General features: G+C 41.9%; 1 protein-coding gene across 1 annotated transcript in view; it reads left to right on the top strand.

The window, feature by feature from the left end:
- Positions 1-263: 263 nt before the first annotated feature.
- TRIP4 (thyroid hormone receptor interactor 4) overlaps positions 264-24,700 on the top strand; it is a 29,946-nt gene continuing 5,509 nt past the window's right edge. The window contains exons 1-11 of the mRNA XM_066592430.1: positions 264-403; positions 1,640-1,806; positions 5,897-6,042; positions 8,294-8,521; positions 9,332-9,410; positions 12,716-12,830; positions 12,991-13,206; positions 13,456-13,576; positions 15,831-16,003; positions 18,618-18,742; positions 21,948-22,039. Of these exons, the coding sequence (XP_066448527.1) occupies positions 324-403; positions 1,640-1,806; positions 5,897-6,042; positions 8,294-8,521; positions 9,332-9,410; positions 12,716-12,830; positions 12,991-13,206; positions 13,456-13,576; positions 15,831-16,003; positions 18,618-18,742; positions 21,948-22,039 (1,542 nt within the window). The 5' untranslated portion in view covers positions 264-323. The remainder of the gene's footprint in view (positions 404-1,639; positions 1,807-5,896; positions 6,043-8,293; positions 8,522-9,331; positions 9,411-12,715; positions 12,831-12,990; positions 13,207-13,455; positions 13,577-15,830; positions 16,004-18,617; positions 18,743-21,947; positions 22,040-24,700) is intronic.

The following is a 24,700-nucleotide window of genomic DNA, read 5'->3' as shown; positions in this document are numbered from 1 at the left end:
ACTTGATATGTGCGTACAGAGAAGCCAAAATGAAAAGTTAAAAAAATGTTAGGTCATTAAAGGGTTAAAGATCTGACTATTTCAGAGGAGCAAAGATGGAAAAAGTCAGCAAAACACAAAATGAACCAGAAGCCTCAGCCACAACTACTGGAGCCTCATCCGCCGCCATCTACCGGCCTCCATAACCTGCACAGCGATCCCCAGACAAGAGGACACGTGGGTGGGAGGGGCCACAGGCACTTCCTGTCACATGACACCTCCGGCATTCCTCTACCGGCTGCTGTCACTAAGTTCCCGGACGATTCATACGGGTGTCCGCTGCCATGTCCGCGGATCTGCTGAGCTGGTGTTTGGGGGAGCTGGACCGCCGCTTCGGATTAAGTGTCAGCGAAGACTTCGTCCAGTGAGTGATGCGGCTAGTGTCACTGCGCCACGTCCGCTGCATAGTGCAGTGCGCGGAGCAATCTTGTAGTTTGTCTTTGTACCCGGAAACCTCAGGACGTGTCCATGCTATATAATGTACTTATGGTCACTGCTAACATCTGCCTTGTCACTGACTGCAGGGAGAACCTCCGATCCTTGTCCATATGGAAAAGTTTTCTGAGTGCAGCAGCCTGTGTTATCTAATGAGGCATAGAGTTAGGGACCTCCAGCCCCCTGCACAGTGCACTAAATCATCCCAGACAGATGTCCAGCCTATGTCTGAACACTTCCATTGAAGGAGAACTCCACCTCCCATAGTAACCTCGTCTCAAAAGATTCGGGTGCCGGCGGTGAATTGCGGGAGAGTGAGAGAGATCGAGATTGATCGATCGATCTCTCCCCCCACCCGTTCCTCTCTGCTCTTTCCACCGCCGCTCCCCGCCGGCACCTGAATCTTTTAGCGACGAGTGGGCAGGTACTCGCAGAAGGCACTTAGCGAGCCTGCAGCGAAATTCGACCCTGCCTGCGGCCGAGGACACTGCGTTACCTGTCTGGGTCTTCTATTTCCGGGGCGGCAGATGCGTGCTTTCCTGCAAAATCCGTGGCCCGTCTGCAGTTGAATTGCGGACAGGCTGCGGATCGGATGGCTTCCATTGACTTTAATCCGCACTGAAATGGAGCATACTGCAATTTGTCTTCCGGATCAAAAGGTCTGCAAAACAAATCCGCATGCTTTATTTCGTTTGTGGACACCCCTGTTTCCCTATAGGCAGGTTGATTTGCGGATCTTCCGCGCATCAAACCCGCCTGTGGACATCGGGCGTACGCACACTGCCAGCATTTATCAACATAAAACAAATGATGAAAGCAGACAATCACAGGCTATACAAGCAATGAATGGTATGTGCATTAAAATAAATGGTTTGTTAATACCGGTAGGACTCCTAATTAACCTGGCAGCGCATAGATTTGCTGGTTTTACGATAGACAGAGAAGTTTGGCATAAATTGTCTGCATAGTCACACATGTTCCCAGATCGCGTCTTATACCCAATTTTTGTAACCTTTTTGGCAGCATGATTTGTTAAGACACTTTTACAACAGATGACAAATTAAAGCAAATGATCCAATTTTAGTTCTCCCGGATAAGAACCTGACATGTCTCAGAAGTAAATGAATTGTAGCTGACTTGTACCTTTTGGATATCGCTGTCACAGGTATATTCTCTCCATCGAAACAGAGGAAGAAATTGAAGATTACATAAATGACCTTATCCCGGGCTTTGATGAGCAGAAACCAGTCTTTATCAGTGACCTGAAAATTCGCTGGCAGAGAATAAGGAATTCGCACAGCTCCTCCTTGGCACCGAGCTCCAGAAAAGAGGGTCAGTGACTGCTGCAGAACTGTCCTCTGTAGCTTTCTTCTATGCAACACTTGTGTTATGTACAAACTGCAGTCATTATACAGTTATGTTTTCTTAACCACAGCCCTCCAGTTGTAACCACCTTCTGGTATTTTGCTTGTAACTGGTTTGTAAGACACACAATGCCAATAGCCCATTGATTTCTATTGGGCCACTTAAGCCATATGTACATGGGCATGTGTTCGCTGCGGAATCCGGATCGGGTGTCTGCCTCTGGATTCCACAGCAGTAACCCTCCATGGCATGCTATAGTAAAATGATTCTTTATGCACCAATTGCAGTGTCTACTCGTGGATGAAAAATTGCATTCTCCATTTAACTGTGGTTACGGCACAGGCGGCTTTCATTGACATTGCGGAAGGGCTGCGGATTCCACGGGAAAAGCAGGAGTTTAGATTTAAAAATCTGTACTGCGCATGTCCGACGTCGAGCTGTGCGGACCATCCGCAGTACAGAGGGAAAAATAAAACTATATATATAGGTACGCGTGGATGCCAGCTGGGCACAGAGTCAGATTTTGCTGCAGGCTCCCGAATGCGGAATTCGCCCATGTGCATGCACCTTTTTCATATACATATTACATGCCTTAAATAAATTCCGCCATGCATTATCTAGGCGCATATTATGCGCACATACACACCAAGATTGGTGGCACTCAGCAAGTACACATGTTGTTGCGTATTTTCTACGTGCTTGTGCGCATCTCTCCTTCGCATGGAGCACAGTGTTTGCATTTATCCCCAGGAGAACAAGTCCTGGCAAAGAAGAAAAAAAACCTTTTGTGTAATGCCAGTGTAGCTAGTTCAGCATGCAGCCTGAAGCGTTTTCAGTGCGGATTAAACATTCTGCTTTGAACAGCTGCTTTTTTGTATGCGCTGTGTACATAGAGGGGGCATTTATAAAGTTTACTTTTAGGCCTCATGTCCACGGCACGCACGGATTCCGCACAGGGAATCCCGCACTGCCCATGGCCAGTGAGTTCTGCTTACCTGCTTTTCCCCGGCAGTCCGTGCGGATCCCTCTACTTCTGGGTCCGCTGTACTGCGCATGGTCCTCACAGCTCTCCAACTTGCGCAGTACAATTTTCTTTTTATATCTCCTGCCTTCCTGCGGATTCGTGGCACATCCGCAGTGTCAGCCGTCCGTGCAGGATCCGCACAAAATGGAGCATGTGTTGAATTGTTTTCCAGACCAAAAGGTCCGCAAATCAAATCTGCATGTTGTAATCCTTTTGCGGACGCCCATGCCATCTCTGAGTGGCTTGATTTGTGGATCTCCTGTGCGGATTCCACAAATCAAACCTGTCCGTGGACATTGGGCCTTACATGGAGTGATTTTATCGTTGGCATGAGCAAACAATGACAGCTTGCTTGTGCAGCCTATTAATACAGGCAGATCAATTGTTCATTTGTTTACATTCACTGTATCAATGAACGTGAATCAATAAACAATCAGTTTACACCCAACGATGGGTAAGCGAGCCAACAATCTTTTTTTATGCCTGTATAAAATGGACAAATGAGAAATGCATGAACGACGAATGAGGCTTCAATTGTTGGCTGTGTTTACACTGAACAATTATTTTTCAAATTTGCACGATCCAATTATTTTTTTTCTTTTAAACAATAATCACTCTCTGTAAAAGGGCTCTTGAGTCCCATTCTTAATATAAACCTCCCTGGAGTAAGAAACAAGAAATGTATTAAGAGGCGCACTTTTTAATATATTTGGTGCATCTCGAATTGTAAATGCACCAAAAAATGTATCAATGTCCACTATGTGTAGAAGTAGATTTCTGGTATAGTTTTATACCATTTTCTGGTGTAAATTATAGTAACATCTATTCAACCAGGGCAGTCACAGTCCCTCCCACTAAGCCATACCCATGTTTTTACAAAGTGCTGTGAGCGGCAGGAAACTGGAAAGCTGTAAAGCTTTTGTGCAAAAAAAAAAGGTTCCACGGTCTTAAAATGGCAAGTTCCCTATAAGATAGAAACCAGCTTAACTAATGTGTATAGGGGGCCTCCCGACTACCTCTTAGGCAGATGTTGGGTGAGATGAAGATCAGGTAGTAACCGTCCATTTACAGGAACTATTATCGCTCAAAATTCGTTCAAACGGACGACTTTAAGTGATAATCGGTTAGTGTAAACATGAAACAAATCGCTCACTTGTAGTTGGTGTTTGTTTTAAGCTGATTTTTTTTAGCCAGCTTACAAAACCTTGTTAGCTCGCTGGCCTGTCGTTCCATGTAAATGCTCCCTGATCAGTGCTTTCCTCAGGAGGTGAAGCGCTGAGCAAGAAACAAGTCTTGCTGTTTAAATACTCTGCACAAGTGATGATGACCTTAGCAGTGAAGTCTCAGTGTAAACGCTCTGCACTAGCGCTGACGACCTTAGCGGTGACGTCAGCGCTCGTGCAGTCGTCAAGAAGACTGTCAGCCCATGTAAAAGGGCCTTTAGGCCAGTCCTTATCTGCTCAGGAGAAAAGCTGCTACCAGAAATATCTGGCAGTGGCTTTCTTCTCTCACTACACATACACGCTTGGCTAAGACGAAGTCCAGTGAATCACGGACCCATATTGCTCTCTCACACCATGTAAATTCCCCGAGGATGCGAGGCGTTTTGATATGAAAAGAACCTCGCATCACTTCGGGGAAGAAGGGCTCCTCTAGCACGGCTGGTAGCCACGGTGGAGGATCACGGAGATTCTCCCATTGTTTTCAATGGCAGACATTACTTCGAGTGCAGCTAGCGCCTGGTGCTATGCTGCTCCCGGACCCATTGAAAACAAGAGGCGCTGCAATGTGAGAGCACACAAGAAGATAGAACATACCGCGATTTGTTTCCTGCATCATGGTGCCATGGAGGAAAACATCGCTCATGTGTAAGACCCAATTAAAAAGAATAGAGTTCATATTTGTGTGTCTGGCAACGCACAGATCTTGTGAGATTTTGGTGGGTATGGGTGGGTGGAGATTGGGAGATAGAGCTGTCAGCTGGACATGTGTTCAGTCAACCGGTATCTCATGTATAGATGGCTGACTAAAGGTCCATTTAGGCTGGGTTCACATTGGATGGATTTGCCGCGAAAATTCCGTGCGGAATTTCTGTGTGACAAATCCGCCCCGGGTCCTAATCCTGGGATTAGCCAGTCATGTGGCCGAGATTTTGCAAAAACCTCATCCACACGGGGCGGCTAATTCGTCACGGCAAAGCTGGGTGGAAACGGCGATGCGGCGCGGAATTGACAGCCACAGCAGGTCAATTCTTTTTTTTTTTTTTGTCCCGTTGCGGCCTCACTCCTCTCTATGGGAGGAGAAAGCCTCAACGGAATGCCAACGGCCGAACCGCTCCAAAACCCATGATGAAATGCCGCGGTTTTGAAGCTGCGGAAATCTCCCGGCTTTTCGGCGCGGCCAAGCCATGAGATTTTCACAGCAAATCTGTCCCGTGTAAACCCAGCCTTACACACAACAGTCATCACTCATAATCCGTTAAAATGAGCGATAATCGTTCAGTGTGAAGCAAAAATATTGCTCACTTGTCATTCGCGGTTGTTTTAGGCTGACTTTTCAGCCAGCTTGTTGCCACTCGCTGGATCGCTGGCTTCTCATCCTGTGTGACCGCTCCACGCTTAGCACTTCACATAGGAAGCACTGAGCGAGAAGCGGACAAGAAGTCAGCCAGCTATCTAAGATTCTATGAGCCGCTGGCAGGACTTTCAGCTTGTGCTGACTACCTTAGCAGTGACATCATTGCTCATGCAGTCCTCTAAACGACTGTCGGCCCGTGTAAAACGGCCTCTAGTGCACTCCTGGTCCCTTTTAAGGGGGTTGTGTCACAACAGGTTTTACCTATTGTAAGGGGACATCCTACCAATGGCTCAGTTCCAGAGTGTATGGCAACAGATGGTCGCCCATGCACACCACTGCTCGTTCACTACACTGCAGTTCCATGACTGTTTACTAGTTTCATGGCATGTTAAGCATTCCTACATAAAATAATGAATGTGATCATACCAAGCATGACAATGTTTTTTTCATGTGTAGATATAGCAGGCATGCATGGGTTATCCCTTACAGACCAGCCTAAAAGAGGCAGACGTAAAGGAAGGAATAAGCTGGAGCCTCTCCCAACGTCTGCTGTAACTGAAACAGTTGCTGAAGAGGTGAAGACCCCAATGGACCTGGCTAAGGTCAGTGCAAAAGTAGAAACCAAACAATAACAAATGTAGTTTTTAATACATTTTAATTTTTTTACCTGTAATAAGTATGGTAAATCGCTGATAGAAACACTAAATTTCTTCCCTCACACTGTATCTGTGTCATAAAGTGTAAAGAATTTGCAATTTTTTTTTTCTTTTCTTACATTGTATCACAGTTTACCCTTTTAGGCATGGCATGAGCATAGCATAGTGTTAAGGCATCAAAATAGGACAGGGAGCATCTAAGTGTACCACTCTGTAAGCAGCAGTGGGACAAATTTATCAAAACAGTTTTTTTTCCCTTTTTTTTTTTTTTAAACTGTTTATTGAAACCTAAAACTGGATCTAATAAAGGTAACGGCACTGCCGCTTCTCTGTTCACTACATGGTGCTATGTAGGCTAGAAAAGAGAAGGCAGAAGCGATTATAAACTCTTTTATGTTTTCTCCTCTGGGTCCTTAGCTGTCTCTGACAACTGAGCACCTGACCTGTTCCTGCTAGACTGCAGGACCTTTAAACTTGCACCTTATATTTACAATGGATGTGCAAATGTAAATTGATATATGTCAGATTTTAAAATGCATACTTCTGTGCAGAAAAAGTCTACAACATGTGGGTGAGATTTGTAAAATGTTCTCTGTGGATTGTACCTGCGCAAATCAGGAGTTAAAATCTGCAGCAATTGTCCTTCCCATGTTGACTTGATCTAAATTATACTATTCAAATAGTTATAGTAAAATAGAAGAAACCAAACGAAGGCACTTCCCTTTCTAAACTGGATTGTTCACCAGTACTATCCAGACCCCTCCGGATTTTGAACTGATGATTAGATTTTCCTGCAGCTCAGCACTTGTACTAGGAGGTCCCGGCAAAGGTTCATATAAGGTTGTTGGTTGGCAGACTTGCACCCACCTGCATGAGCTACTAGCCTAGTTGCTCTGACTTACTTTATAGCACATTTTTAGGTACTGTGTTTTCCCTGAAAATAAGACACTGCGTTATATTAATTTTTGCCTTAAAAGAGGTACAGTGTCTTATTTTCGGGGGGGGGGGGGGCTTAAAATACTTGCTTAGCAGCCTGCGTTCATGTTCCTCACGCTGGGCTGCAGGATTCCGTGTCCTGCATGCCGACAGCAGTTCTTCCGGGTAGCAGGGCTTGAGCACCCCACCTCCAGCAAGCTAATGCTGTGATTGGTTAATTGAGCAATGCATCAACCAATGAAAGCTGATGCTCGATTAACCAATCACAGCCATTCATTGAATGTCTCTGATTGGTTAATCGAGCTTTGGCTTTCATTGGCTAATGCATTGCTCAATTAACCAATTACTCTGTCGGTGTTCAGTAGGACACGGAAGCCTGCCACAGCCCAGTGCAAGGGATCCGAATGCCGGCTGCTAGGTGAGTATTGTTTGTTTTATTTTTTTTTAACATGTAGTGTAGCTAGGGCTTATTTTCAGGGGATGGCTAATATTCAGGGCTTTTTCACACAAGTGTATTCGATCTTCTGGCTGGCTGTGTCAGTGTGGCCAAAAATAACGTGAACGGGCGTTAAAACGCCCGTTCAGGTGGCCGAGTGCGGTGATTATATGCCACACTTGGAAGGCCGTCAGGCAGGGGCAGACAGTTTAGTTCTGCTAAACTGCCTCTTTCTGCCCCCTTGCCAGCTCTCAGCAATGGGAGAGGACGAGAGCTAGTGTGCTATGCTTCCGCCCCGTGTCAGCTGCCAGCAATTGGAGGGGGCAAGAGCTTAGCAACTAGCTACTGCCCCGTCCCACCCCTGCAAACAGCTGGCATGGGGCGGAGAGGAGGAGGGAAGGTGGTGGGAGTTTAGCAGACACTCTGCTAAACTCCCTTTCACCTCCCTTCTCTGGAAGCTGTCATAGGCTCCCACAATAGTCTATGGCAGCATCCGTATGTTGGCCGGGAAAGCTAGTTCCAGAACTATCTTTTCTGGCCAGCGTAAAAGTGCACAACTGGAAGGCGCACCATATGTGCTATATTGGCCAGTCAGGCACTTTTAGGCAGCAGAAAAACGCCCATCTGAACTGAGAAATTGGAAACCAATGCCTCAGATGGGTGGTGTATGCTGGCCTGCTGTGAAAACGGGGCCGATATACGCCCGTGCGAAAGAGCCCCTAACCTGATAGAAAATCCCATATATGTCAAACCAGTTTAGTCTATCATTCAGGTGCTTTCTGGTGTAGCATCCTACATACTGTAACACGTGGTCTTCTCTACCAGCATGCCCAGGCTCAGGAAATGGCTGCTTTATCATCATCAAAGAAAAAGCAGAAGTTTGTTAACCTTTACACTAAAGAAGGGCAGGATCGCTTAGCTGTACTGTTCCCAGGACGCCATCCCTGTGACTGTCTGGCTCAAAAGCATAAGCTTATTAGCAACTGCATAACTTGTGGCCGCATCGTGTGTGAGCAAGAAGGATCCGGACCATGTTTATTTTGTGGCAACCTGGTAAGACGCCTTTTTTATTCTATTTTTTTTTTTTTTTACTGAAATAGAAATGTGTAACTATAATAATTTTCAGGTGTAATCTTATTTTATAGCATTTGGTTTCTTTCATTTCAATTTGAGGTGGTTTCCCACCACAATAAATAGAGACTAGGATACTTTATCACTTGCTGATTGTGGCAGTAATAGCACGACCACACCACCTTTGTGGCTTTTATTCAGTTAGTATCAATCTGAACCCTTGGTGATGCTTTTTATGGAATGGAACGAATGGTTTGGGTTTCTTTTTTGCAAGTTGTTTTTTCTTTGCATGGATTTTACATGATAGTCAAAGAAAAATTTCACACTATAGAATGTGATTTTAAAGAAAAGGATGAAGCGGTAGTTGGCCAGAAGTATAGACTGCATATCTAGGCACTGTTGCCCTAAGGTACAAGTATCTAGTTTCACATTTTAGGTACACAAAGGGGTTAAAATATAAAGTGGGTTATTTCATTATGGCTTGAAAGCACGATTCACATTCAACCCCTTTACCAACCAAATGGGTAGTTTTATATTGATTGTTACATTAGCATGTCCATGTTTTAATGTTAGGAATGGGTAAACAATGCCATTAGGTTATAAGTTAAAGAATAAAATGATTCTACAAGGAGTTCTCTAAGAGTTGTGTGTAGATACATTTTAGTGAAGTAAACTTTTATTGAAGTTTGGTTGCCTTTCAAAATAAGTCTTGTCTTTATTTCATTAACTAAAAACACACTTCACATAATGCTCAAAGTTAACATAAACTATTTTGTTCTGAACTCTTTTTAGGTCTGTACGAAGGAAGAGCAAGATATTTTACTTCGAGACTCCAACAAAAGTCAGAAGTTACGAAAGAAGCTCCTGGGTGGTAAGCTTATATCACTGTTGAAGGGAATCTCGCCACCTCTGAGGACAGCATAAAGTAGTGACAAGCACACTGATTGCTGTGATATGTCTATCTTGTGTATCTGCAAAGTGGAGGAAGTAGTCCTCCATATTTGTGAGCTGCAGGCTAGCACTGCCCACCGCACGGCCACTGATTGACAACTGTCTGCCTAGTAATATGCATACAGAGACAGCTGTCAGTGGCTGGAGGGTGGGCAGGGCTAGCCTGTAGCTCATGAATATTAACAGCTACGATTTGATACAACAGATATTTCGGACGGTCTGTTTCAGATATCTGAGACAGATGTATCACTGCAATTGGTGTGCCTGTCACTATCTTTTACTGTCCTCAGAAAGAGCAGGTACTGACAAATTCTCTTTGAAAATCCCTTTATTCTCTTTAAAAATCCCATAAATCCCTGGATCAACAACCCTTCTGAAGTAATCAGTGACCATAACATGTAATATTACACTCACGAAAGGGATCCAGGCCCCTCTTGAACGCTTTTAGTGAGTTGCCATCACCATGTCCTCAGGCAGAGTGTTCCACTGTCTCGCAGCTCTTACAGTAAAGAACCCCCTTCTATGTTAGTGTAGAAACCTTCTTTACTCTAGACGCAGAGGATGCCCCCTTGTTACAGTCATAATCATGGGTGCGAATGGATTGCTGTATTGTCCCCTGATATATCTATATATAGTTAAGTCGCCCCTCAGACATTTTTTTTTCTAAAATATAAATAACCCCAATTTTGATAACCGATATGATACAAGCTCTGACATGTCTTTCATGAGTACCGGTGCCCACAACTGTCCACAATATTCCATGTGTGGTCTAACCAGTGACTGGTAAAGAGGATGAACAATGTTCTTATCATGTGCCCCAATAACTCTTTTGATGCACTCCATGATCCTATTTGCCTTGGCAGCAGCTGTCTGACGCTGGTTGCTCCAGCTAAGCCTACGGTTAACTAAAATCCCCAAGTTCTTTTTCATGTTGGTGTTTCCTAATGGTTTCCCATTTAGCATGTAATGGTGACATACATCTTCTCTGACCACCTGCATAACTTTACATTTATCGGTGTTAAACTTCATTTGCCACTTTTATGCCCAAGTCCTCAATTTATCCAGATCCACTTGCAACAGTATACTGTCCTCTCTTGTGTTAATTACTTTGCATAGTTTTGTATCATCTGCACATATTAATATTTTATTGTTCAATCCCTCCATAACGTTGTTAATAAATATATTAAAAAGAATAGGGCCCAAAACCGACCCCTGTTGTACCCGACTAGTAACGATGACCCAATCAGAGCATGTACCATTTATAATCGCCCTCTGCTTTCTATCAGTGAGACAGTTACTTGCCCACTTACACACATTCTCGCCCAGACCAAGCGGTCTCCTTTTATATGCCAACCTTTTATGCGGCACAGTACCAAATGCTTTGGAAAAGTCCAGATATATAAGATTCGTTGGCGCTCGCCGATGCAGTCTAGAACTTACCTACTTGTAGAAGCTGATCAGGTTGGTTTGACAGGAGCGATCTCTCATAAACCTATGCTGATATGGAGTTATACAGCTATTTTCCTTGAGGTACTCCAAGATTGCCTCTCTTAGAAACCCTTCAAACATTTTACCCACAATAGAAGTAAGGTTCAGGTTTGCTTCTTGACCCCTTTTTTAATATCTGCACCACACTGGTGATGCGCCAATCCAGTGGAACATCACTATAGAGTCCTTTAAATACGAGAAACCGTTTATCAATCACGTTACTTAATTCCATTAGAACCCGGGGTGTATGCCATCAGGACCTGGCGATTTGTTTAGTTTAATCTTTATAAGGCGGCCCTGCACTTCTTTCTGGGATAGACTGGTGACATTTAGGGCTCGTTCACATCGGCATATTTTCGTGCACAATACGCAGAGAATAGAGCACATTGATATCAACAGGTTCATTCTCCTTTTTTATTTTTTTTTATGCTTTTGCCTGCAGCATGCTTTACTTTTCTACTTTTGTGGACATTTTGACACCGAAGGTCCTCATAGAAGTCTATGGGGGGGTGCAAATGCGCACGCACTGCGCAAGAAGATGTGCAGTACGCTGCACAATTCGTTGGAAAACAATGCCCTGCAAGCGCAAAAAGTGCAGTAAAATACCCCAATATGCATGCAAGAAAATCTAGTTCGAAGCGCAAATATGTTGCGCTGTGGCATGCCCAATTGCACATATGCCCGTGTAAAGGGGCCCTTAGTGTAGAGCTTACTTTATCACTCTGCATTTCACCAGACTTTTTATTTGTCTGAGTGAATATACTGGTCAAAAAAGTAATTTAGCAGATTTGTTTTCTCCTTATCCACCTTTACAAATTTTCCCTCATCCCTTTTTAAAGGGCCAGCACTTTCCATTTTAATTGTTTTGCTATTATATAGTTGAATACTAGTTTAGGGTTAGCTTTACTCTCTTTAGCAATGAATCTGTCTCCATCTTTGCTGCTTTTTATTTGCTTTTTACATAATATTTTCTTTTTTTTTAATGGCTTGTAATGCTTTTTTGCTGCCTTCTTGTTTAGTAGGTTAAATGCTTTTGTTGCAATGTTTGTTGCCCCCTTTATATCTTTATTGAGCCACTGGTTTTCTGCTGTTCCTAACCCTTTTATTCCTGTAAAGTGTGAACTGCTCACAGCGAGTATTTTAAAATTGTTTTAAAAATTTCCCATACATTGTCTGTAGTTTTACTTTTGAGGACATTGTCCCACTCGATAAATCCTGCAGTCCTTAAAAAGGGTTTTGTCAGTTTAAAAAAAAAAAAAGAAAAAACTATACTCTCCTATTCCTTCCTCGTCAGTCTACTCGCCTGATCTTCTCCTGCCTCCTGCAGTCCTGGAGGGTCAACCTGCCTCCAGCTGGCTGATTCTTCTGCTCCTGTGACATTGCACTCGCAGGCAGTCTCCTTTCTGCCCGGCAATGTACGCTACGTCACTAAATCGCAGTCTAGCAGGGAGTTCTAAGCTACTGCAGAGACTGCTCATGCATGCTGACGCTTACTGACCTGCAGAAAGGAGAATGCGAGGAATGCATACTTCATAACAAGAATCAAAGACTTGTGGTGAGGTAACATGGGGGGACTGGTTAAGAGTATAGAATTATATTTATATATTATATCTCTTTTTGTTTTTTAATTACAAAACCCGTTTAAAGCCAAATTGAGTTTATATAATCCGAGGCAATGTATGCTTTTTATTGCTCCTTTTTGTTTTTTAAATTTCTATACGTATGATTTAATTACAGGTGCTGAAACCAGTCCGAAAACGGATCTTTTACCACATCAAGAAATGCGTGTTAAGGATGGTTTAGATAGGGCCGTTCAGCATCGTGACAAGCTCCTGGAATATGATAAGACAAGGTATTACTTAAGTTAAATTGTAGGATTACCTTTTTGCCAAGAAATATAGAACTTTATTGCTGTATTATTTGGACTGCTGCTGTGCAACCTACATCATCCATTTCTCACATTTTTATCAAAAACTTTCTCTTTTGTTCTCGTTATGTACCTTTCTTTATAGTGTAAAACGCACCCATGTGATCGATGATGAGTCGGATTACTTCTCCACTGATTCCAACCAGTGGTTGTCCCAGGCAGAACGGGAGACTCTTCGCAAGAAGGAACAGGAATTGCAAGACCTACGTCATGCTTCTCGACTTTCCCGCAAGGTGACTATAGATTTTGCAGGACGCAAAGTTATAGAAGAAGGAGGAGAAATGGATGAGTATCACAAAAGGTAAGAAAAAGTGACATAAAATCCCATTCAGCAATGAACGTAATGAAGAGATTCCAAGTTATAGAAATCTGAATTGACCATCCAAATGGTTCACTCATATAACGGCACTTAAAGCACTGTTCATGCCTATTTATGAAGTTGTTAAAATGTGTTGTTTTTTTTGGTTTTTGTTTGTTTTGTTTTTTTCTCTCCAGCATGTTTTCTGTAAAGGCATTTAACAAGTTAAACATTTTTTCATGGTCTTGAAAGGTTTGATGAAGTTGTGCATGCAGTTAACTCTGGCACGATAGCAAAGCCAATAGGACGTTCAGGAGAGAAAATGCGCGATTCCCTGCTTTTGAATCCAGCTTTGGAGATTCCCCCACCAGTGGTAAGCTGTTTTAGTGTACAGGAGCAAACCATGCTTTTAGAAATACTGTTTAATAGTACATATATATGCAATGTATTTTTTTCTTCTTCACTATTTGTACCAATGATTTAATCCATGACTACAGAATTCAGTGCAACAATAGAAAAAATTGCTTTTCTGCTCCACCTAAGCTTATCCTGCTGAATGTTACTGCCATTTCATGCATCACCACTAGAGATGAGCGAGCATACTCGCTAAGAACAATTACTCGATCGAGCACTGTCCTTAGTGAGTATCTCCCCGCTCGGAAGAAAAGGTTCAGCTGCCGGCGCGGGTGACAGGTGAGTTGCAGCAGTGAGCAGGGGGGAGAGAGATCTCCACTCTGTTCCTCCCCACTCCTCCCCACCTGCTGCCGGCAGCCGAATCTTTTCTTCCAAGCGGGCAGGTACTCGCTAAGGGCAATGCTCGCTCGAGTAATTGTCCTTAGCGAGTATGCTCGCTCATCTTTAATCACCATGTTTTTATTATTTATTTTTTTTATATACTTAAAGTGAACAGTAGAACAAAATACTGGATCTTTTAAACGCATTGAAATTCATGCACAGGAGGAAAGGGCATCTGTGCCAGGCACATGGTTGATTTTGGGCCTTCTAAAGGCCCCCATTGCTGATTTGCCTATCAAGCCATGCCTGTCAAATCATTGTATAATGTAAATATAAAAATAACAGATCTGGTATCTTCTCTTTGACCCACAGAATAAAGTTATGTAATTTTTGCCGCATAATGTACACCATAAAAACACAACCTGCCCAAAGATGGTGGATTTGCGTTTTTCACTTCACTTCACTTAGCAATTTTAAAAAGGTTTTTCAATGCAGTATACGGTACATTAAATATTACTGTTGAAAAATACAACTTGTCCTTCTGAAAACAAGCCCTCAGACCAGAGGCGTAACTTGGAGCTTCTGGGTCCCAATGCAAAACCTGTAACAGGGCCCCCAACTATAATGCTTTATTCACAGTACTGGGCTCCTATATGGAGAAGAGGGCTTATAGGCCAGCTAAGGCTCCTGGGCCCGGGTGCAACCGCATCCCCTATAGTTACACCCTTGCCTTAGACAGCTACGTCTACTGCTAAATAAGAGGTATGATCTTTGAAAGTGGGGAAGAAAATCTGAAGATGAAGGGAAAAAAGGGCAGTGGGCTTAAGGGGTTAAAATGGAATATGGAAATCTAGCATATTATTCGTGAGCAAAAATATGGTCCTATTAGTCAAGGCAGATTTGATTAATGTATCTAAAAACTACTTGAGAATTGTAAGGGATGTCGAATCTTGGGTGCGAATAGAAAAAGAATGAACCCATTCTTGTGAGTTCTGAAAAAGCAATTGTTAAGCAATCTGGGTAACATCTAAGACGTGTATTTCCACAACACCCTAGCACAAGCTATAGCTTGGAATAACTTCTAAGACTGCTAGCTCCGTTTACCACCAAATTCGTATCGGAGAGAATTAATTCAGCACAACTTTTCTTTGGCACATTTACTTGCACAGTAATTTGCAGAATGTCTAGATTTGGTATGCTTTCCCAATTTAGAAAGACTGGGACACTAAGATTGTTGTACTATAAGGCCCCTCTCACACCACATTGGGGAAACACAGCATTTCAAATGCAGCGTTTTACCGCAATCTTTATCTGCGTTTTCGGACATAGGTTACTGCGTTTGATAGCGCTTTTTAATGCACCCCATCATTGTGAATGGGTGCATCAAACGCATGGGTGCATGAAAATGCAGCAGATGGCACTCGAAAATCGAGGCATTAAAAAAACTCCACATTCGAGTGCTGGCCTGAGAGACCACATTGAAATCAATGGGAGCGTTGTATCGCGGTAAAAGACACCATTGTAAGAGTGGTCTAAAGCATTTTGCCAAGAGAATTACAGTATATTTTAGCCAGCACTATATTCCCCTTGACACCCTGGCATAGCTCATTGCCACTTTTTATACTGTGTATTTAAAAAAATGCCCTTTTTTTTTCCAAAACATGTCTGAACTTTTTGGTTTTTGTTTGTTTGTTTTTTCTTTTTTCACTGCAATTATGCCAGAAAACTGACGTAATGACATTTCTAAGTATGTCCCATGGTAATTAATGTTAAGTGTTATACAAATATTCAGATATAACATTGTAATTGTATTCCTCAATGAGTTTAGTCTCCTCAAAGTTCTGTTTTTTTGTTGTGGTTTTGTATGTATGTTTGTTTTTTTTTTTCTTCAGTGGGTTGATCAGGTGAATGCTACCTCAAATAAGAAAAGAAGTGGTACAGAAGATGCAGATGAGCGTAGCAGACTTCGAATACAGGACAGAGAGTTGCAGGAGATTAGTGATCAGGGCATGTGCCTGAGCATGCATCAGCCGTGGGCTTCACTTCTTGTTGCTGGCATTAAAAGGTAATGAATTTGTCTTACAGAGTTGGCCACTTTATTGCTAAAATATGAGCGTTAATGATGCCTATATGCCTCTTACTAATACATCCTGTATTGAACTTGGTTTGGTAACCGCTAGGTTAAAGTGCAGGCAGCACTTACTTAGTGAAAGCCACAAGGTCTCACAATAACGACAGTCTTGCCTGTGAAAACCTATTGTGTGGGGAAGGCGCCAGGATTGCAAAATTCAGAAGCTTGTGTCCATCGCTTGCAAGAAGTTGAGCACTTTACAACGAGTTATGGCGCAAGATCTCAGTGTGTGTATTTAATTTTTTTTTTTTTTTTTTTTAAAAGAACATTATTTCCAAAAAGATTTGTTTCTGGGAAGCTGTAGCTTACAAAAAAGCTGATACAGACATATTAGAAATGGGCACTCTTTTTTTCAGTGTCTGCACATGGGGGGATTTACATTGCAGAATCGGGAGCAGGGCTACCGCCCATAGCATGCTACAACAAAACGCTTTTCCTCTACACAAGCGATAATCAATTGCAATTTTCCGCTCGCTGAAGAATTCCATTGAAGTCAATGGAAACCATCCAACCCACGCCCTTTCCTGAATGACCTTCCAGATTCCGCATCATCGCCTAGCGACAACGCAGAAAAAGCAAGGATTTAACAAAAAAAAATTGTGCTGCGCATGTCCGACTGTTTTCTGACTAAGGTTTTCCACGTCAATGAAGCTGCTGTAAAAAAAACCAAAACTTTATGTTCAAAAGATTTTTTATTTAAATCTTCCGATTTTTATTTCTCTTGGACAATAGTGACACTATATGTAATGCTTCTTTAGATGCTAGTGTGAGACTAATTTTAGGAGACTCCTACCTAATCCATATTATGAAAATGAAAAAATTACACAAAATGATAAATTGCTTAGAAATTGGGGAACTCCTACTTTCAGTGAAATGTAAAGTAACCTATCACCAACTTGGGGCTGGCGAAATGGGTGTCATGTAGGCGGCACTATGTTACAGAATGTGGCAATGGTTATTTTAGTAAACCCTATAATGCCCGGATACCTTGTAAAAATGACCTTTTTTTTTTTTTTTTTTTTGTAACAATTTTTACTAAATTAAAAAATTTTGACAAGGAAGTATATATCAGGTACAACATAGTGTGATTGCAATATAATCAAAGAGTATACCAAATTAGGTAAATGACAATTCCTTATATGTTAGTCTGAATGATAAGAACTCTTAATTTATACATGAACTTCTTCATCCAAGAAATCACTAATTCAAAGATGGCCTGACCAGGGCCAACCTACTTAAGGATGAAGAGGAAGTGAGAGTAGTTGAGATTAGGAGGGGGGGTGGAGGAAGGGACATGGATCCTATATCGTGGGGTCAGTGTCCGGAGGTAAAAGTGACTTTTGATCCTTCCCATGTCATTCACAGTACCAACGAATTTTGCACATATACTAGCACACACCCACTAACAACAGAAGTGTTAGTCTAGCCCCATTTGAACAGATTTGACTATCTGTGCATGTGCCCCTCTGAGATTTATTTAGGTCTATGGATGACATACGAGATTTCGTCATCCGTCAATAACTGAGTACTAGTAATTATTAGGAAATTATAGTACCAGTGTTTCTGGTGGCGCAATGGGCCACTTACTGATATAATACAGTGAAAGGCATGGAGTTGTAAGCACACGACTGCTGTTTTAGGACCTGCTGGTTGAGGACTTCTGATGACGTCACCGTCATTGCTTACATGTGTATGCGTCACATAGCATGTGCGGCTCTGCTACATACATTGTTTATCGGCTTCTGCTGGTTTAGGATCTGGGATGACATCACCATCATGTGATCAGGGGACTGAACTAAGAGCCGGTAACTGATCACAGGTCCTGACAGCACACAGCTGCTGTCAGGCTCTGCATGTTTTATGCTTTAGGATCTCTGACATCACCCTCATGTGATCAGGGGCGGAGCATGTAACTCACTCACAGACAAGTGGTTTTTAGCACTTTGATGGCAGGGAATTGGAAAGCACTGTGGACAACAGAATATTTGGGCTTGCCTAATGGACCATTTGGAGTTCATTACCATACAGCTTTGGAAGGATTAAAAATACCTTTTACAAGGTATCTGGGTATTACAGGCTATAATATATTAACCATTGCAACATTCTCTAATTAATGTTTCCGTACAGGACACTGGTTTCACCAGCTAGAAGTTAGTTAATTGAAAGAATTGTTTCAATCAACACTTTCTACTTTAACAGTTTACTCTGCATCTTGTGTTTTAGTTTGTTTGTTTGTTTGTTTGTTTGTTTGTTTTTCATCTTGCAACCCAAAAACATTTTTGTTTTAATACATAGCATGTTTCTCCTGAATTGCCGGATCTAACTCTGGAGTATTCCTGTATAATGAGCATTGTGTTCATAACAAATTTGTCAGCATGATTGAGCTTTAGCTTTGGCTGGATCCGCACTGTTTCTACAACTTCCCCTGCTGACAAGGAGTGTAACAATGTGATTTTGTCTCAGTGTGACTCCAGCTTCTTGATTTTGATACATGACTGCAGTTCCATATTCGTTCGCTCATTATGCTTCTCACTACTGTCTTTTTTAGGGTGGAAGGCAGATCATGGTACAGTGCTCATAGAGGCCGTCTATGGATAGCAGCTGCTGCTAAAAAGCCTTCCCCGCAGGAGATCTCGGAGCTTGAGGCATCTTACAGAGTGCTACTTCAGAAAAGTAGGCAGACTTTTGAAAATCTGAATGAAAAGCAGTAGTAACATTACTGAATGGGGCTTAAATTTATTAAGGACAGGATGAATTTTCTGAAACTGTGATGGGGTTGGTTACAAAACAGATATGGGGTGTAGTATTTATTCCTCTTGATTGTCGGGACTCCCTACAAGTTTCAAAAACTGTACTTAACCTCTATTGTAAGATCTATGGCTCACGCCTTGCACTCGGCCCCGTAGTATCCCTGGGATTATCTGGTGGGAAGTTCTCCACACTGATTCCCTAGAATTGTTGGTGGCACACAGACACCTGACGAAAATTTGGCCAGGCCTGTCTGAATACGGAGTCTGGATTTATTTTTTGCATGTGAAACCTCAATAGTCAGAAAAGAAAGAAATGTCTAAAATTCCCTATCTTTTTTTTTAATTTTTTTTTTTAATTAATTTATTTTTTTAAATCTTTTTGTCTGGTCACACATCCTCTTCTGACGGTTGTTTTTTATGTTTTATTTTTCCTTATATAAAAAGTTATGGGGAAAAAATCTTGTGATTTTGAGAAAATGCCATGAACCCATAAAAACATAGCAGAAGTCGTGTTCATGTTTTACTATTGACCTACATACAGCAAAGGGGAACTTGGCTTTTTTTTTTCGACAAAAATATTCCACATGACGTTCTTGCAAAGAAAAAGACTGTGTGACACCAGTTTTATAGTACTTTTCTTGCTGTAATAGAGGCAATTTTTTTTATTTATTTTTTTACATTCTTTGAGTATTTTAACTACATACCTTCTAATGCTACAGTTTTTGTTATAGTAACCTTTTACTGCTTGTTTCTATTTCATGACTGTATATTTCTGGTCAGTAGCTTATGATAATTACACTGTCCTGCTGGCACGCAGAGATTGTACTGGCTCTAGCTTGTCATGTGATGTTCTGATGATGCATTAAGGGATTGATGGAATTGATAGCTTGGCATAGAGTGGGGGGGAAAAAAGCAGAGGAAAATCTTAAAATCAGGATTGTGTCTGATAAGTATCTGACAGGAGGCTACACTGCATGGAAGGGGTGTAAAATGTGCAAAATGTATTTGTTTTATATTTTAATGTGTGAAGGAATAAACAAGAACAAAAACACTTACCGTATATACCGGCGTATAAGGCGACAGGGCGTATAAGACGACCCCCCAACTTTCACCTTATACGCCGGTATACAGTGGAGAAAAAAAAAAAAATCATTACTCGCCTCCCCCGGCGTCCTGTCGCGCTCCGGCAGGATGTCGCTCGCTCCTCGTCCCCGGCGCAGCATTGCTTTCTGAATGCGGGGCTTGAAATCCCCGCTTCCAGAAAGCTAATACACACGCCGGCAGCCATGACATCATTGAATGGCTGTGATTGGCTAAACCACATGTGGCTTCAGCCAATCACACTATTCAATGACATCATTGAATGGCTGTGATTGGCTAAAACACACGTGGCTTCAGCCAATCACACTATTCAATGACATCATTGAATGGCTGTGATTGGCTAAAACACACGTGGCTTCAGCCAATCACACTATTCAATGACATCATTGAATGGGTGTGATTGCTAACACGTGCGCCTTCAGCCAATCACAGCCATTCAATGCTGTCATGGCTGCCGGCGTGTGTACTAGTTTTCTGGAAGCGGGGATTTCAAGCCCCGCATTCAGAAAGCAATGCTGCGCCGGGGACGAGGAGCGAGCGACATCCTGCCGGAGCGCGACAGAACGCCGGGGGAGGTGAGTAATGAATTTTTTTTTTTTTTTTACACTTTTTTTTTTTTTTTGTATTACCGGCGCATAAGACGACCCCCGACTTCAGACCCGATTTTTCGGGGTTCAAAAGTCGTCTTATACGCCGGTATATACGGTAGGTTAATAAATTGGCTGCAACTGGAATGTCTGCATATTAACCCCTTAACGCTCTAGGATGTACATTGAAATCATGGAGATTCAGGGTTTGTATGGAGGGGATTCGGAGGTCAATCCCGCCCCATACAATGCAGATGCCAGCTGTTTCTTACAACGGACGCCCTCCTGCAACAGCTCCGATGAGCCCCATGGCTGGTCAGAGCAGTTAATCTTTTAAATGCCATCGTCATTTCAAACAGTGGCATTTTAATGCCCTGATTTGATGTTTGGCGGTCCTAAATGCCCCCCTGTGATGAGATTGCAGGGTGCCATTTGGTTGCCATGGCAGCCTGGGACTTCTGTAATACTATGGTATTACATCATACTGCAGTAGCAATCAAACCATTGCAAGTTCTTGCCCTCTATGGGGACTAAAAATGTAAAAAATCAGTTTTAAAAATGTAACGTTTTACTTTTAATAATGAAGCTTTGTTTGGTTGTTTTTATTTGTTTGTTTTTTTTTATTTTATTTTAACCTTTTGCTATAGTTATAATTTAAAAAAACTGAATAAAAAAATCCTTAAAAGGTATTTGCTATTGTTGTGTCCACAAAAGTCCAATCTATTAAAGTAATGCATTATTTACCTTAAACGGTGAATGTTCTCAGAAAAAAACTGCCAGAATTGAGGTTTTTTTTGTTTGTTTTTTTATTACTCACCCAAAGATTTTTAGTATTTTAAAAGTATTACCGCAAAAAAAACCTGAACAATTTTGGTATTGTAGTGATCATACCTGACCCATAGAATAAAGTTGTATCATTTGTGCTACAGTTTGTACACTGTAGAGACAAGACATACCCCAACACCCCTTACCCGGAGATGGCAGATTTTTTTTTTTTTTTTTTTTTCTTCCATTTCACTTAGCTTTTCAGTTCATTATATGCTACGTTAAATGATACCATTGAAATCTACAACTCATCCTGCAAAAAACAAGTCCTGCTTCTACATTAATAGATACATAAAATAATTATCCTTTTTTTCTTTTTTTTTTTAGCCCCAAGTCGGGAGGGAAAACTGAAAATGGGGGGGGGGGGGGGGGGAGAACCCGTCCTTAGGGTGGTTTCACATGGGCGATAAAATCGTGCGATTATTTATTTTTTGTAATCCCATTGGCAGTTCTCAGTGGGACACCAGCTGAAAACATCAAGAACAATGCAGTTGTTTGCATATTCTAAGCAGCTGCATTGTTCTCCGGCCTATCGCGTTGTTTTGAGTTATTTTTGAGCGATCATCACATTGTGTAAGTGGGCCTTAATACAGGTAAATGTTTCTGTATTCGTAGAGGTACTCTTTCCAAAGGATTACCCAACTCAATGTCTGCTGGGCTGTGTGGAAGTAGTTGACTGCCTGCCACAGGATCAGTTTAATGAACAGGTGAGCCGCTTCCTCTCTTATGCTATGTTTTTTCCATATTTTCTGTCCTGCTGCAGTCTCGTTTATAGGTGAAGAAGACTGCACATGTGTTTTGGGGGGTTTTGTTTGGTTTTTTCCTGGCCATGCACATGAACAGGAAAAATACATGTGACCATTACACGATAAATAGGAAACACTGACATGGAAAAGCACTTGGAGATTTTAATTAATAGTCAGGCAGCTGCTGTTAAGGGAAATATGTTCATGGGGTACATTACTGGAGATATGGGGGCACATGACGAGAACATTGTCTTTCCTCTTTACAAATCACTGGCCAAGTCACACATGGAATACGGTGTATAGTTTTCGGCATCGGTTATCAAGAAGGACATATCAGAGATTGAGTGGGGTTAAAGACAGGCAACTAAATTAAAGGGGTATTCTGGTTACATAAAGTTTATTTATAACAATCTAAAAGCAGAACTACATTGCAAACTGTATCTGTAGTTCTAAAGACCATTACCTTCTCCTGGCACTTCACAAGTGTTTATTCACAAGTTGCCATGGATGTGACCTGTAAGCATTCCAGCCCTACAGGTCAGGCTTAAGGGCCATTTAATTATCGTTCAGAATTGTTCAAATTCCCGCTCTCCCACGGAAATTTGAACAATAGTCGTCCCATGTAAATGCAGGCAGAAACTGAACTACTAGCCATTCAGTGTAAATGGCAGTCGTTTACTTCTGAACAACTGCCTGCTAACAGTGAATAGAGGCGGGGGTGACGCACCACAGTGCACTCCACCTCCATGCCAGCAGCACTGTGATCAATGCTAGAGATACTCACTCCTGTGTAACAGCACAGTGAGCATCACTGGGACGATTGTCAGGCATCGTTTACCTGACAGCTTGTCCCATCTAAATGGGACATAACTGAGAAGGAAAGACCGAGATGGCTTTTTTTTCCCTCCTCTTCAGCTCTTAGAACTGGATTCCTCAGCAATGGCGGAGGTTAGTGGGAAGGCACACAGGAAGGAAGTACAGATTGAGGAATTGTGCAAAATGTAGTTTCAAGCTGCATATTGTGATGTGGCGGCCATCTAGGTAAATAGTGACGTGGGTAAACATCGGAAACTGAGGACAGGATAGGAAGGTAATAGCTGGTTGATTTATACCGATAACCAGCTGTGCATAAACCTGTTGCAAACACATTTTTTGTATCTGGAATTTTTGAAAATTCATCTCAGAACCAGAATACTCCTTTAAAAAATGGAATGGGCGGGTTTCAATATCTAGAGAAATTATTAAAATAGGGGTTATTTTGTTGAGAAAAATATGGCTGAGGGGTGACCTAATAATTATGTATAAATATATCATGGGACAATACAAAGATCTCTCCCATGATCTGTTTATACCCAGGATTGTGACTGTAGCAAGGGGGCGCCCTCTATGTCTAGAGGAAAAAAATATTTCTACACCAACGGGGGGGGGAGGGTTCTTTACTGTAAGAGCAGTGAGACTGTGTGATTCTCTGCCGGAGGACGTGATAATGGCAAACTCTTTAAGTTTAAGAGGAGCCTGGAGGCCTTTCTTGAGTGTTAAAATATTACATGTTATATATAGCCACTGATTACTTCAGAAGGGTTGTTGATCCAGAGATTATTCTGATTTTCAAATTGGACATGGGAAGGAATTTTTTTCCACTAAAATTAGGGAAATTGGAATCTACTTAATGGGGTTGGGGTTTTTTTTTTTTTTTGTTTGTTTTTTTCTTCCTCTGGATCAACATTGGCGGTTAATAGACTGAAAAAATAGACCTTTTTTCCATCCAGTTCAGTCTTGCACACTAGATTTTCTAAAAGTACAAAAAAGTAGCTGCTACATTGTCAGTTTGGCTCAGCACATTATTCACAGGTGTCGTCCTTCATTTTTGTATGTTTCTATATGCACAGCCACCTTCACACAAATTGCATCAAACCGTAGACATTAGGAAAAGTGACATAAAAATTCTGCTTTGTATATAAAGGTTTGCATGAAAGATCGTTTTAATATGTTCTTTGTGAAAAGGAAAGTCCATTGAGATGAGTTCAGTTCATACATGAAGAAATTGCAAATTACATTTTTGTGGAATTTAATCTAAAACAACTATTTATGGGCATGGTCTATGGGTGGCAATGTCATTGATAATAGATATATCATGTATATAGATGTAATGTATATGCCTAGTGAGGCATCACAGTATTTTACACTGAGTAAGGAGTATTGACTGCATAAGGACAGTGTAAAAGGTGTAATCTTTGTTTGATGCTGCAATCCAAATGCTGATAAATGTCTGGGCTGTGGAGTCAATAACTATCCTAATTGGGAACAAAAGGGAGATTAGATGAGCATCTGCTTATCTTGTCATTAGTATTTTTTTAAAGTAAAATGGATTCTTCCCCTATGGAGGGCAAATATGTTTTCAGATTGTAAAAAGTGGATGATGGCGTGAACAAAAGTCTATGTCAACCTACCCCCAGGGGTCATCTAAAGCAATCCAGAGGCAACAAGATGATCAAATATGAAAGCTTTTGTTATCTTCCTCCCCACCGGCTTCTCCACAGTTAAGGCCCTTTTAGACGAGACGTGCCCGACGCTCGTCCCCGCACGTACTCTCTCTCGTGCTGCTGCAGGGAGCTAGTATCG

The sequence above is a fragment of the Eleutherodactylus coqui genome, chromosome 2 (assembly GCF_035609145.1).
Source record: "Eleutherodactylus coqui strain aEleCoq1 chromosome 2, aEleCoq1.hap1, whole genome shotgun sequence".
Lineage (NCBI taxonomy): Eukaryota > Metazoa > Chordata > Amphibia > Anura > Eleutherodactylidae > Eleutherodactylus > Eleutherodactylus coqui.
Note: the sequence above shows the minus strand (reverse complement) of the source record. Positions and strands in the feature narration are given on the sequence as shown.